Genomic DNA, 12402 nt, shown 5'->3' on the forward strand with positions numbered 1-12402 from the left:
CGTTCCTCGAGAGCTTGAACTCGCCAATACACTGGATCATGGGCAAAAAGAACACATCAAACGCCGCTTCCTCCCGTGTGCACAGACCAAAGCGTGGTGGACGCGCCCAGCGACATGGGAGTGCAAGAGCCTCCAAGCAATCCCAGCCACTGCCTAGCTTTCCTGAGGACGCCGCTAAGCCCTCGAGCATCATCGAGGATGAAAGTTCAGACCGTTCCTCAGGTGAAGATGATGAATGCGAGTAATTTACCGAGGTAGTCGAACCGCCACTCATGAGCGCACAGCTGGGCGACCGCACATTGATGTACCGGTGGCGATGTGGGTGAGTCCATTTGCCATTGTGCTTTTATAGCGGTCATGACACGTCGTTTAAACAAACAAGGACTTCGACCATTGCGATCCACGTCGATGCTCTGGGAAGAAACTCGCCCGCCTCGGTCTCATAACAGAGCTGAGGGTGGGGTCTAGATTTCGAGGGGTAGTTGTATCGTGCGTCTGCCTCGCTTTTCAATATAAGCGTCCATTCACCCTACCTTAATATCAATACTTTTCTGGCGACAGACCAAAGGCAACCCTCGTCGTGAGCCCTGCAGACAGAGAGATCGTTGGGCGAGACGGGATCGCCGTCGTCGAATGTTCTTGGGCCCGCATAGACGACGTCCCTTTTTCGAAAATCGCCAGCCCGCACGAGCGGCTTCGTAAGTCCATTGTTCACTTACACATATCTCTGGTGAATGATGGGTCATTGGCAGTCCCCTACCTGCTTGCAACAAACCCCACCAACTACGGCAAGCCTTGGCGACTGAACTGTGTCGAGGCGCTTGCAGCGACTTTCTACATTACAGGATTCGATCAGCATGCAGAGACTCTGCTCAGTGCATTTGGGTGGGGCGATGCTTTCTGGCGGGTTAATAGGTACGGTTCCTTTTAGGATGGTACTGTTCTGTGCTAATTCAAATTTCGATCTTGTAGTCCATACCTCAGACGATACCAAACATGCATATCAGCAGAGGAGGTTGCCGCGATGCAGGAGACTATCATAGCAGAGCTCGAGGAGAGCTACCAGGAATCACGCAGGGTGAAAGGTTTGCTTATTTCTTTCTGTTTTGTATCTCAAGCTCATGCCTAGCAGATGAAGCTGGGAGTACTGAGGATCTTCTTGTCCGGAATCCTAATCACGACATATCCAGTGATGATGGGTCAAGTTCCGCATCAGAGGGCGATGAGGACAACACGGAGGCGTTGTAGCCTCCCGGATCACGGTGGGCCCACGGAGCGTATCGCGTGAGTCCGCGTAAGTTGTGGTTCGCGGTGGCATTACTTGAGGGGGCCCGGTCCTGATTCCCTGTTTGCCAATCTGGTACAATTTCAAACAGGAACTCCCTTATCCGGTGCAGAGTTGACCGGTCGGTAGCCTAGTTTTCCTGATTAGAGGAATCCGTGCAGTCTTTCAAAATAAAGGGTTTAGCCTGACTATTATGAGTAGGCTCTGATATCGCTCAACCCCGGTCTGCATGATCTAAAGGTTGCTTCTAAATCTTAGTAATGTGACACGAATATATATTGCAGTGCTACTCTGACGCAGCTCGTCAAGAACTGAACAATTTACCTAGCAATAAGTACCTTTGTCCTCGCTTCGTCTTGTCACCAACAAATTCGAATTCTTCCCAGTGTGTGCCCAAAAATACATGACCTACGGATGCGGGTGTTCTCAAAACTTGGAGTTCGTCCAATGCGACGACTTCGAAGGAACCTATATCAAATGTTCTAACATTACACGACGCAAAATCGAGCGTAAATGTGTGGAATAGTATTGTAAGAAACATCTCGTGGAACACGGGGGGGATGTGGCGACGGTGGTGCTGGAGTGAAGGTAAGTAACTGATGCTCTCGGTTTTGCCCACTGCACATACTCACTGCCGGCGTAGTGTCCTGAATAGCGCTCCGTATCAAACCTTTTGAATTTCTTGCTACGTTTATGTGATATTGTCCCATATACATCAAGTCCAAATATTCGTTGAATACGATGCTACACTAGAGGGTATCAATATCAAATACGTTTAGGCATCCGCAGCGAACAAGAGCGATGACTGGGATGCTTGCGTATTTGTGATTTCCTTGTAAATAAGTACTGTAGCTTCGCTCAATGAATGGACTCATTGGAGTGGCATCTCGACGTACCTTTGAGGTCCTCTTTTTCTAGAGCCTCGCCGTTATCGAAGTCGAAAAAGGAGGGGTCGATAGGGTCAGCCACGGGCTCGTCGTCGGGGTCGTGGTATGGCTGTCGGGTAGGGTCAGGGGGGAAGAGATTGAGAAGGGAACACGGACCTCGAAGTAAGGGTGTTGTAGAGCCTCGACGACAGTTATTCGTCGTCTGGGGCTGAATGTTAAGCATTTCTCTAGGAAATCTATTGCCTGTGGGAAGGAACGTCTCAGCCGTCGGGCGCCAGGTGAGCAGAAAATGGGACGACGACTCACAAGAGGGTTGGCGGCTGGGAAGAGCTGGGAAAATGGTCTGCTCTTGCGGAAAGGCAGTGCACGGATATATTCTCGTGATCTTTGGGAAGAGATAGCGTAGAAGTCGTCGATGGAGGGTGTGCCGAGGATGTCCAATATAATTGATAGCTGGTCGTGATCTAGTTTAAGAAGGCCGGGGTGGGACGCGGGGTTTATAAAATGTGTGCATGATTTGGATTATACTTACCTTGATGTGGGGATGGGAATCAAAAAACATGAGTGACTAAGTGAGGGATGAAGGGGAAAAAATCATACAGTCACGTCCGGGAAATAAAGGTTTCCCGCTGAGCATTTCGGCGAGGACACATCCGACGCTCCACATGTCAATGGCACGAGTATATTCTTTGAAGGTGAGCATGACCTCAGGTGCACGATACCATCTTGAGATGCCAGGATGGTTATGACAAATTCTGTGGAGAACTAGATGTTAATCGTACCTAGTCGCGACATACTCTGTCATGAATGTGCTACTGTCATTAGCAACATTTGGTGGTGGTCGAGCGGAACGAGCGAGACCAAAGTCGCATACCTAGGGGGCGATTAAAGTGTGTGCACATATTAAGCGATGTCAATGACAGGTACCTTGAGGTCGCAATTGGCATTTAATAGTAAATTGGAAGGTTTCAAGTCTCGGTGGAGAACGTCGGCGGAGTGCAGTGCTTTCAAAGCACGCAAGGCCTGACAAATAGGATCGTCCTTGTAGTTGGTGTATATGTGTTATTTAGCGTACCTGATAAATGAAATACTGACAATGGTCGTCACTGAGTTGCTGTGTACGAATAACGCGATGGAGGTCTGTTTCCATGAGTTCTTGAACAAGATATACTTCTCTGAATTGATCAAAGTTTGGGGGTTGGAGGATGTCGAGGATAGAAATGATGTTCTCGTGACGGAAATGACGAAGGAGTTTTATCTCGCGTAAGGTGCGTAGGCAGAACATGGAGTGATCGAATGGTGCTATACGTTTGATAGCTACTTTTCGTTGTGAGGGATTATGTATTGCTGAGCTGAGAGGTCGAGTGAGACGGTTGTAACGTCGTAGCATAGTAATATGACAATCATACCATACGATACCGTATGCACCTTCTCCGATGAGCTCGAGCACCTGGTAAGATTTATCGTCACAGAAATTCTCGAGTGATATATCCATGGTCAGTCAATATTCACGGAAGATGGAAAGCGATGGATGGACAGTACATGCCGAACAACAAGTAAAAGGATAAGTATTATTGAGGGGGTTGAGATCGGGGTCATCCGGCTAATTTTTACCTTAGCTGATGCGCTTATCAATTGATAAATGATAATAATTTAATTCCTTTAACGAGCAATCTGAGAGCACCTAGCATATTGCAAGGCACCTTGGGTTTTCTCCTACTCGTTCCGTTTCTCCTTGAATTCCGTTCTTTTCATCTTCCTGACAATCATGCCTTCAAACGAAAAATTGGATCCTGAAAAACTTTCAGACCATGAGAATGAAAGGTATCAAGATTCTGAACGTGACAAGGACAAATCTCACAAGTCTAAGTCTTCTTCAAAGTGTAATAGTCTTCTCTACTCTTCATCTCCAAGACTTAATCTCTTCTCCTCTAGCCAAAGATCTATCTCATGTACCTTGTAAATTCTTCAAGGTCGGCGCTTGCACAGCAGGCTCTTCTTGTCCATTCTCCCATGCAGTCCAAGAGCCTGGTCACCAGAAGGACGTCTGCGCATGGTTCGTCAAGGGAAACTGCAAGTTTGCCCATAAATGTGCATTAGCCCACGTTCTTCCAGGCCAGAGCATGTCAATGGACAGGAAAAATAAGAAGTCGGCCCAGCTCGCTGCCAACGCCGCGGGAGGTGGAGGTCAAAAGGATGGAGCAAAAGCAGGGAGGAGTGTTAAGAAAGATACTCATGCGCATCATGGTTCAGGCGGTGTTTCTGCTGCTGGCAATGTTCGCGGGGGTCTTTTTTCAGGTTCCACCGCTCCCACAAGGTCTCTCACCGCTTCTACTCGCCCTCCAATTTCTATGCCATTAAAGGCCACGATTTCCCCTTCCGCCCCCGCCCCACCCCTCAACGACACCGATTTTGCGTCGTTTACCCTTCCAGATGACACAGAAAAGTTGCCAGCAGCGCCTCTCCAGAGACGACCTACGCCTCCGTCCGAACCCGAGTCACCGGTGCCCGCTCAAGATAGCGAGTTCAAGGAAGAGCACAAAAGTCCATCCCCACCAACTCTCCCTCTCAGCATGCCTAGCACCCGACGTTCCGGTCTATCACATCGCCCCACAGATTCCGCGGATCTTGGCCCCATCGGATCTCCGCCACGTGGTTCCCTTCCCCGCACTGGACTCGCTAATGGATTTTCACCTGCCACATCGCCTGCCGCTCCAGCAATCTCCTCCACGTTACCTGCTCAGTCTCAGTCTGTATTCCAGTCCTATGATTCCCAACCCTTGATACTAGATACAAAACGTCGTTCCGGGCTCGCCGCGTCCCTCGGTGCGTGGAAAACAGAACTGGGACCTGTTCCCTCGCAGGTTGTCAACCGTGGGGACGGTAGTCTCAATGTGCGTGGTCCCGACCATGAGGTTGCTGTTGAAGACGAGGACCTCGAGGAGTTCCTGCCAAGCTCCCTCAATGACCTTTTGACCCCCGAGGAACGCTCGCGCAGAATGTCGCGTACAAATTCTGGCCGCTCTGCTCAGGTCCAGAACAACGGTCTTGGCCTTGACCCCCCTTTCCTCACTGCGCATTCGCAAGCGGAGGGCTCTCGTCACCATTATTCACGTTCCGTGCCAGCTACCTCGCTTCTCGGTGATGTCAAGTCCATTTGGGCAGAGCGGTCCGGCGGGCTTCCCGGTTCCCCTGACACATCTCATGCATTCAATTTGGCAGTCGGCACACCTAGTTCATTCAAATCCGCGAGCGGCTTCGGAGGACGCTCCTTTACTAATGAAGACGTGAACCCATCTTCATCCCTTCTTTCTCCATCTAATGCTTCTGCCGCGTTTCTCCCCTCGTTACACCAGTATTACCTTAACTCAAAGCCAAGTGGCATCCAGCGTTCTACTTCTGGTCTCGGCCGACCTGCTGGCTCCCCCCTACAACCACCCACCCCTCAGAACCCACCCCCAACTTCATTCTCTCCCCCACGGATCAGTTCCCTCGGTGGGCATCGCCCGCCGTTTGACGAACACGCCTCTGGGCGGCCTATTCCATTTGGCGGTGAGGGTGAGGAGCGTCCAGCTGCTATCTCCCCTTCCATCCGTGCTCTGCAGGCACACGCACCGGGGCAGAGCCTGCCGCAGGGGCTTGCGGCAGGTTATTCTCGCATCCATGCACTCCCAATGACAATGTCGCCCTCCTCAGCCGCAGCCTTCAGCCCTGGCTCCAACAACAACCCTTACTCCCTCAATCAAGACTGGATCGGGAGCTCCGCGAACCATTCCGATCATCTCTTCGCTGCAGATGGAGGTGTGCCTCTTTCGAGCTCGATGGCGGGCCTGGAGTCGATGTTCTCACGGCTGTCGTACTCTGCGGCGGCAACGTCGCGTTCGCCGCTGAACAACACCGGCCTGGCTCATTCGCCAACGCAAGGCTCGCCACTGGGTGTCGGTATCCAACGTGGCACACCTGGCAACCGGAACTGGCACGCCCAGAGCCCATTGAGCAAGCCTGTTGTTACAGCAGATGATGATGAGCTATTCAGTATGGATGGATGATGTACTAAGCTGCGCGTAGAAGTAAAAGTAAGTGTTGTAACAGCAAGTGTACGCGATGACGAATTGTTGTTGTTATAATTGCTAGCCGCGCCTCTGCTTTGGTTTCGGGGACGCCATACCTCATTCTCTTGTATTGCATGGTGACGGTGTATGTATGTGTGGGGGTCGTCAGATCATCTACGTAAAATATATTTATACCACCTTGAGCTCTCTTTAATGGTTTAGATGGCGCATGTAAAAGGTGTTTTTTTTTTTGGCAAGTGGTTGCAGGACGGTTTATTCCACAGATTTATGAACGAGTGTGCCAGTAGGTCAACTACGTACTTTTTACTCACATTTCTGATATATTTTGCTTCTACTAAGGCCCTATCCCACCGCTACCGGAGATTGATGTTGACTATGTAGCAAGCGCTGCCAAGGGGTAGTGTTATTATTAGATGGCTCGTGACCACGTGACCGCGTCAAGTCGCGACTTGTCTCAGAGCCATGCTCTTCTGTGATAATCATGATTGAACCTACTCCCATCATTGACCTGACCACGTCCAGAGTTGCAGGGGACTCGACGTCTTTAGCATCACATTTGACCACTGCGAGAAACCTACAGACTACGCTGGATGATGTAAAAGCGGGACTCCGAATAGTCAATGCCCGCGCTGAGCTATCCGCACATACGTGGGATGGGATCGAGGAATGGGTTGGTGAAGACGGCACTCTGGGACTCAAAGATCCTAAGATCGTTGAGAGTGATGTGCAAGCACAGATTGTGCGTGTTTTAAATGTCCAAATCGTGCACGATGTCTTATCTGCGATTCAACCGGCGACTCTTTATAGTCTTTCCTAAGGAAGCTCAAGTTTCTCTACCTCGAGCAGAATGCAAAGGATAAATATGTGAAGACCATTGTCAGCGACGACGCCCCGCTAGTGACACCTGCGCTAAACGAAGAACTCCGACTACAGAATGAGGAGAAGAAGGCTGCGCTACGTGAGCACAAAGCGAAGCTAGCAGAAAGAAGGGACGATCTTCGAGCACTTTCTGGATTTGTAGAGGAAGGCGTGTCTCCTGAACTTCTCCATTTTCCATTTGCTTCATACTAAAAGTCAGCGTAGATTATAAGAAAGCACAAACCCTCACTCTCCAAGCATCCACGCTCTCACAAAAGATACTCGATGCACGTCTAACACTTACTCGCTTGCGACAGGCCCATCCCCATCCTCGACTAACAATAACCACAGCGAACCAGCAACTCGATGGCCAAGTAGAAGAGATGCAAGCACTAGACGCGGAACTCGCGGATGCGCACGAGAAGATTGCCGCTGTACGAGAGCGGATAAAAGTTGGGACGGGTGAAGTCGAGAGGCTGAGGAGTGTTAGGGCGGAGGTGGAAAAGGCTGTGGAAGTCGGTGCGGGTGAAAGAGTAGAAGACGGAAGAGTGGTTGGACTGTATGATTGGTGCGCGACTTCTAACATCAGACTACTTCTCGTTTGCAACTATCTATCTCTGATTCTACACAGGTTCTCAACCACGACCTCAACCCATCATGCACTCGTCTCGCTTCTCTCTGCGCATAGTGAGTCCGATAATGAGCTGCGCCTCACCTACCGCGTACATGAGCGTGAGGTATGTATGACACTGCTATTCATACCTAATACGCGCCGCTTGGCTGAGGCACGGGTGGAGGGCGTCGAGGAAAGCGCAGTCGGAGACGTTGTAGATGCGCACGTCATGGCAAACGATGTATCTGGGCTTGTGTGGGCTGTGCTCGCGAGAGCAAGGGCTACATAATATTTTAAAGCTCTTTTCAGCCATTCCTTGTTAATTAATACATGAAGAGCTATGTGACATCTCACTTGGCGGTTACTTTACTCCTGCGAGCTGTCCATTACGCAGAAGTCAACATTCACGGCCGCTGCACTTACCTATCACAAGTCAAATTGGACATGACATTGCGGAGTATCCTTACGTCTACAACACGTGCAGGAGACTGCTGAAAACACCATCACTGGGTTGTCAGCACGGTGTTCGAATGTGAGAACGATTGATCCAAGCCACGACTCAGATCCACTCAGTAGTACAAAACCCATGTCTCAGACTTGAAGTTGAAGTGCATCTTCCTCACCACTGTCTGCGTTCATTACTTGTCATACAGGACGTGGACGATTTGGTACGTAAAACTGTGATAACGAAGAACAAGGGCAAAATGAAGTCTTTAAGTGAAAACGCGAAAGCGATACGAAGGCAAGTAGCAATTTTATGTCACCGGGACGACGTCCAGCACGTCCACAGATATTCAAAATCAAACTGCAGGGGTATCATCCGTCTCGTACTCATGATGAACACGTCAGTGAGCAGCATAGCCATTCACCAGCTGGACGAGTGCCTGTTCTTCTTTTGCATCCGTGAATGCCCCCTTGCAGGAAGTTCTCTGGGCCAATTATGTCCTCCATAGCCGGAGAAATGGAAATTGGTTGGAGAGGCCTAGGAAAGGACGGGGTTGGGTCAGCAGATCAGCCTGAATAGTCGGTTTGAATCTTACTTGGGGTGGGTAGAAAGTTTCTGTGACCGTAACAGTAACCATACAGGTACCACCTAAGGTGGAGGTAACCCCAATAGCAACCACAGGGTGACTGGTGACCGCTACGCTTGAAGTCGTGGTCGCGGAAGCAATGGTCACAGTTCCCGAAGACGTGCTAACTGAATGAACACTCGAAAGGGTTACGCTAGTGGTCTTGCTAGCAGACGCGGTTGGAGGAGTCACAGTAGAAGACGTGCTAACTGAATGGACGCTCGAAAGGGTTACGCTGGTGGTCTTGCCAGTAGTCGTGGTTAGAGGTGTCACAGTCGTAGCTCCAGAAGACGTGCTAACTGAATGGATGCTCGAAAGGGTTATGCTAGTGGTCTTGCTAACAGACGTGGTTGGGGGAGTCGCAGTAGAAGACGTGCTAACTGAATGGACACTTGAAAGGGTTACGCTAGTGGTCTTGCCAGCAGTCGTGGTTGGAGGAGTCGCAGTCGTAGTTCCAGAACTCGAATGGGTTGCGCTGGTGGTGTTGCTAGCAGTCGTGGCCGGGGGAGTCGCAGTCGCAGCTCCAGAAGTGCTCACTAAACGGACACCTGATACGGTGGCGCTCGTGGTGGTGCCAGTAGTCGTCTGACGAGCGGCATTAATCACCCACCAGTGTAATTCCAGAGGATCTACTTACCCCTCCCAAAATCTGCTGTAACTGCTGCGTATTGATTGTTGCAGCCGTCACAACACCGTTTCCATCAGTCGTGAGGGTCACCGGGTTGTTGGCGTTCAGTAGCTGCGTGCATGCAAGACCTACATGCCACGCAAAAACAAATCAATGATGCATCGCAGTGAACACTGGTCAAAATACCTACCAGGTACTGGACCAAAGGACATAGAGAACCTCATGGCTAGGAAAGTGAAGAGATTCGTTGCCTGGTCAGCGGCGGGCGACCCCGTGCCAGAGAACAGTTGTTGGTTCAAGGAGATGAAAAGACCTGACTGTGCAAATTGTTGGCTGACGAAGACGTAGATCACAGATCAATCAGAGAATATATGCGGATTGAGCCCAACATAACATACCAATACGTCGTGCCCGACGCATTAGCGTTATCGGCTTGGGCTTGATTAACACCTGCTCGGTATAGATTGACTTTCTGGAGAGACTGCTGCCCATTAACAAGGACCATAGGATCATTCAGAGGCACCATTGCGGGACCACCAGCAGGGGGGAAAAATGAAGCCTGAAGTTCCTGCGGCAGGGAAACACCAGTGTCACTACAGATTGACATTGAGCGTGGCAAGTACAACACTAACGTTAGTGGCGAGGGCAGACCCCGATCCTTTCGCGCAAGTTGTACAAGGATTTGTATAAGCAGTACACCCAAGAGTGGGCTGTATGAAATCATTGATGAGGGCATTATCAGATGCTAGACAATGGCAGTTGCTGAGTTTGTTCGGGGCACGATGGGGCTGAACTCACCGTTCGACAACACCTCCGCATTGGGGTTCGCCTGAGAGTTGGCTGGGGTGTTTTGAGCAAGAGTGGTGCCACCGACCAGGAGGTACGTGGTGACGACATTGTCTGATTGATCCTGTGTCACGACTATGAGCGGAAGACATAAGTTCATGGTCACACCCAATACTGACCTGATCGACAATGCGGAAGTCACGAATGGTAGGACAGGCTTGACCATCTCCTGTGCCTGGGGCGCTAACCTTCGTCATACCTTTCTGAACCGCTGTATTGGCAGCACTAAACCATGCTGGCGCATTGCAGTACGCAAACTGTATAAATGTTCACATGCAGTCGCCAGATACAGCAATCCATACTCGTACCTGCCCAAACACTGAAGTGCCCAAGCCATTGACACAGGTTGCAGTGTCACCCGTGAGCGTAACAGTTTGCGCGTTAGATCCAAACCACAAACCAACGACTGCGTTGGCTGGGAGGGTTGGAACGATCGGGGGAATGAAAAAGCCAGCCCCTTGGGTCGCAGCCGCTCGGGCAACTGGGGTCATTTTGGTCGCTGTGGATGATGTATTGGTCGAGGCAATGGTGCCAGCGTTGCCGTTATTCGTTTTCACTGAACCTGAGCTGGAAGTAATTGTACTCGATGACGAAGTCGAGGTGATGGTGTTTGCCTTCACAGAAGCTGAACTGGAAGTCGCTGTGCTCGCGCTGCTGCTGCGGCTGGTGGTGATGGTGCTGCCAGTGCTAGTGCTACTGCCACTGCTGGTGCTGGTGCTGGTGCTGGTGGTCCCGACAGCCACCATCCCAGCATTGATAACCAGGGGATTGTATATCTGAATTTCACCAGTCGCAGGATCGATGATCGCGGCTTCAACGAACACCCCCTCATTGGCGAAATCAAGTTGCTAAGGCAAGATAGACTGTGACTTGGGCGCTTGAAGAAAGAAAACGAACGCGACTTACGTTGCATCCGGTCAATTCATATGGAGTGGCGAGACCCTGGGCAGTAAGGGGATTCTGAGGTATCATGAGCGTACATTGTGAAAATGCGATCGAGGCCCAGGAAAGGAATGTCAGAGGAAGGCCGAAATATGTAGGAGGCCGCATCCTGTAGGTTGAAGGAATGTACAAAAAGGAGTGTTCCTGCCACTGAAAAACGAGGGTCCCAGACCTGACCAGAACGAATAATTAGCTTACTAGGTGTACACAATTGACGCAACTAATTACCGATAGTGAACCTGCACGACCAGTTAACAAGAAGCAAAAACCGAGAGAGGAAGTGAGGAACAAGGTAAGGACAAGCGCCCCAAGAGCGACCATGCTTTTATTTATCTGATAGCTCTATTATTAGCAGTAACACAACGGACCCATTCTGATCGCGACGCCTGGTGGTAACTTACTTCGTTCCTGGTCCTGGCTCGCACGAAGATCAAGTGTTGCCATGGGTGTGCTGCAATAATGTTCAACATTCAACGTTGAATCAGAACATTGAGCATTATCGACCCCTGGTTACCGCGGGGCGGCTCGTTCATCAAACCAAGTCTTTTCGCAACTGCAAAAAGCTTGTCAGTGAATGTTGAAACAGGTTGAAACCCGATTGTATGATTGACACCTGGTCCTCTCGGTAATCGATATCTGCAGGTAATGGAAAACAACAACACCGGGTTTGAAGGTTTAATCCGGACAAAGCACGTCTGTAAAAGGTGTGCCAACCGGCTGATTTCCGGATCTGGGATATTCTGATAATATCTGTAAAGCGTTGAGACGTCGACGGTATCATAGGACCACCGGCTCTGCTGCCAGTAGTCTGTCTGATCGGAGCTACACATGTCAATATTGCTACCCAGTACCTTCCAGCGTCCGCATGGCAGCTTGGGGCTTAGCGTTGAGCTCCCCAAATTGTAATCTACTACGTGTGACTGCATAGTACAGTATGCGAGTACCGTCGGAAGGAAGTTCAAACCTTACTTTTTGCTTTACTGAATGTTCAAGTTACATTCCCAGTTCGTCATAAAATGGCTATGCAATACTAATGAAAACGGTGTATCGGGAATGAATGAATAGTACCATTTTCGGTGACAGAAGGGGCGATCAATGATTCAGAACTAGATACCGGAGACTGTTTGCGACACATAGGAGGTACGGTGGGGAGGTTGATAAAACCCCCATCTCTTAGAGAGTCGGGGACTATCAGCAATA

The 12402-nt window shown here is 50.2% G+C and overlaps 5 protein-coding genes across 5 annotated transcripts; 3 read left to right on the top strand and 2 right to left on the bottom strand.

Moving 5' to 3' along the window:
• Positions 1 to 1248, top strand: EDB91DRAFT_1338748 (DUF367-domain-containing protein; the record flags this gene model as incomplete). The annotated part of the gene is made up of 7 exons (XM_041325632.1): positions 1 to 237; positions 285 to 322; positions 383 to 489; positions 562 to 698; positions 753 to 915; positions 973 to 1085; positions 1130 to 1248. The coding sequence occupies exons 1-7, from the start codon at positions 39 to 41 to the stop codon at positions 1246 to 1248; spliced, it is 876 nt and encodes a 291-aa protein (XP_041173225.1). The 5' UTR covers positions 1 to 38.
• A 398-nt stretch (positions 1249 to 1646) lies between these two features.
• Positions 1647 to 3766, bottom strand: EDB91DRAFT_743853 (kinase-like domain-containing protein). Its single transcript, XM_041328260.1, has 10 exons — positions 3582 to 3766; positions 3248 to 3524; positions 3100 to 3195; positions 2955 to 3046; positions 2773 to 2897; positions 2479 to 2636; positions 2329 to 2415; positions 2182 to 2281; positions 1918 to 2131; positions 1647 to 1862 (listed from the first exon to the last, which is right to left on the bottom strand). The coding sequence occupies exons 1-9, from the start codon at positions 3665 to 3667 to the stop codon at positions 2061 to 2063; spliced, it is 1092 nt and encodes a 363-aa protein (XP_041173226.1). The 5' UTR covers positions 3668 to 3766; the 3' UTR covers positions 1647 to 1862; positions 1918 to 2060.
• A 70-nt stretch (positions 3767 to 3836) lies between these two features.
• Positions 3837 to 6686, top strand: EDB91DRAFT_744373 (uncharacterized protein). Its single transcript, XM_041328261.1, has 4 exons — positions 3837 to 4055; positions 4108 to 6248; positions 6307 to 6528; positions 6585 to 6686. The coding sequence occupies exons 1-2, from the start codon at positions 3941 to 3943 to the stop codon at positions 6219 to 6221; spliced, it is 2229 nt and encodes a 742-aa protein (XP_041173227.1). The 5' UTR covers positions 3837 to 3940; the 3' UTR covers positions 6222 to 6248; positions 6307 to 6528; positions 6585 to 6686.
• A 40-nt stretch (positions 6687 to 6726) lies between these two features.
• EDB91DRAFT_1059146 (uncharacterized protein) lies at positions 6727 to 8005 on the top strand (the record flags this gene model as incomplete). The annotated part of the gene is made up of 3 exons (XM_041314223.1): positions 6727 to 6984; positions 7053 to 7276; positions 7324 to 8005. The coding sequence occupies 3 exons, from the start codon at positions 6727 to 6729 to the stop codon at positions 8003 to 8005; spliced, it is 1164 nt and encodes a 387-aa protein (XP_041173228.1).
• Positions 8006 to 9384: 1379 nt separating this feature from the next.
• On the bottom strand, positions 9385 to 11310 carry EDB91DRAFT_1059159 (uncharacterized protein; the record flags this gene model as incomplete). The annotated part of the gene is made up of 9 exons (XM_041314224.1): positions 9385 to 9542; positions 9605 to 9747; positions 9813 to 9982; positions 10047 to 10159; positions 10213 to 10324; positions 10380 to 10517; positions 10569 to 10717; positions 10964 to 11108; positions 11167 to 11310. The coding sequence occupies 9 exons, from the start codon at positions 11308 to 11310 to the stop codon at positions 9385 to 9387; spliced, it is 1272 nt and encodes a 423-aa protein (XP_041173229.1).
• Positions 11311 to 12402: the final 1092 nt, after the last annotated feature.

Source organism: Suillus paluster (genome assembly GCF_016628075.1).
Source record: "Suillus paluster strain FC165 chromosome Unknown EDB91scaffold_68, whole genome shotgun sequence".
Taxonomy (NCBI): domain Eukaryota; kingdom Fungi; phylum Basidiomycota; class Agaricomycetes; order Boletales; family Suillaceae; genus Suillus; species Suillus paluster.

Coding starts and splice junctions, on each gene's coding strand:
- EDB91DRAFT_743853 (XM_041328260.1), bottom strand. CDS start 3,667: ATGGATATATCACTCGAGAATTTCTGTGACGATAAATCTTACCAGGTG. Junction 2,637..2,772: donor TTTATTTCCCGGACGTGACT/GTATGATTTTTT, acceptor TTCTTAAACTAG/ATCACGACCAGCTATCAATT. Junction 2,282..2,328: donor TACAACACCCTTACTTCGAG/GTCCGTGTTCCC, acceptor CCTACCCGACAG/CCATACCACGACCCCGACGA.
- EDB91DRAFT_744373 (XM_041328261.1), top strand. CDS start 3,941: ATGCCTTCAAACGAAAAATTGGATCCTGAAAAACTTTCAGACCATGAG. Junction 4,056..4,107: donor GTCTAAGTCTTCTTCAAAGT/GTAATAGTCTTC, acceptor CTTCTCCTCTAG/CCAAAGATCTATCTCATGTA.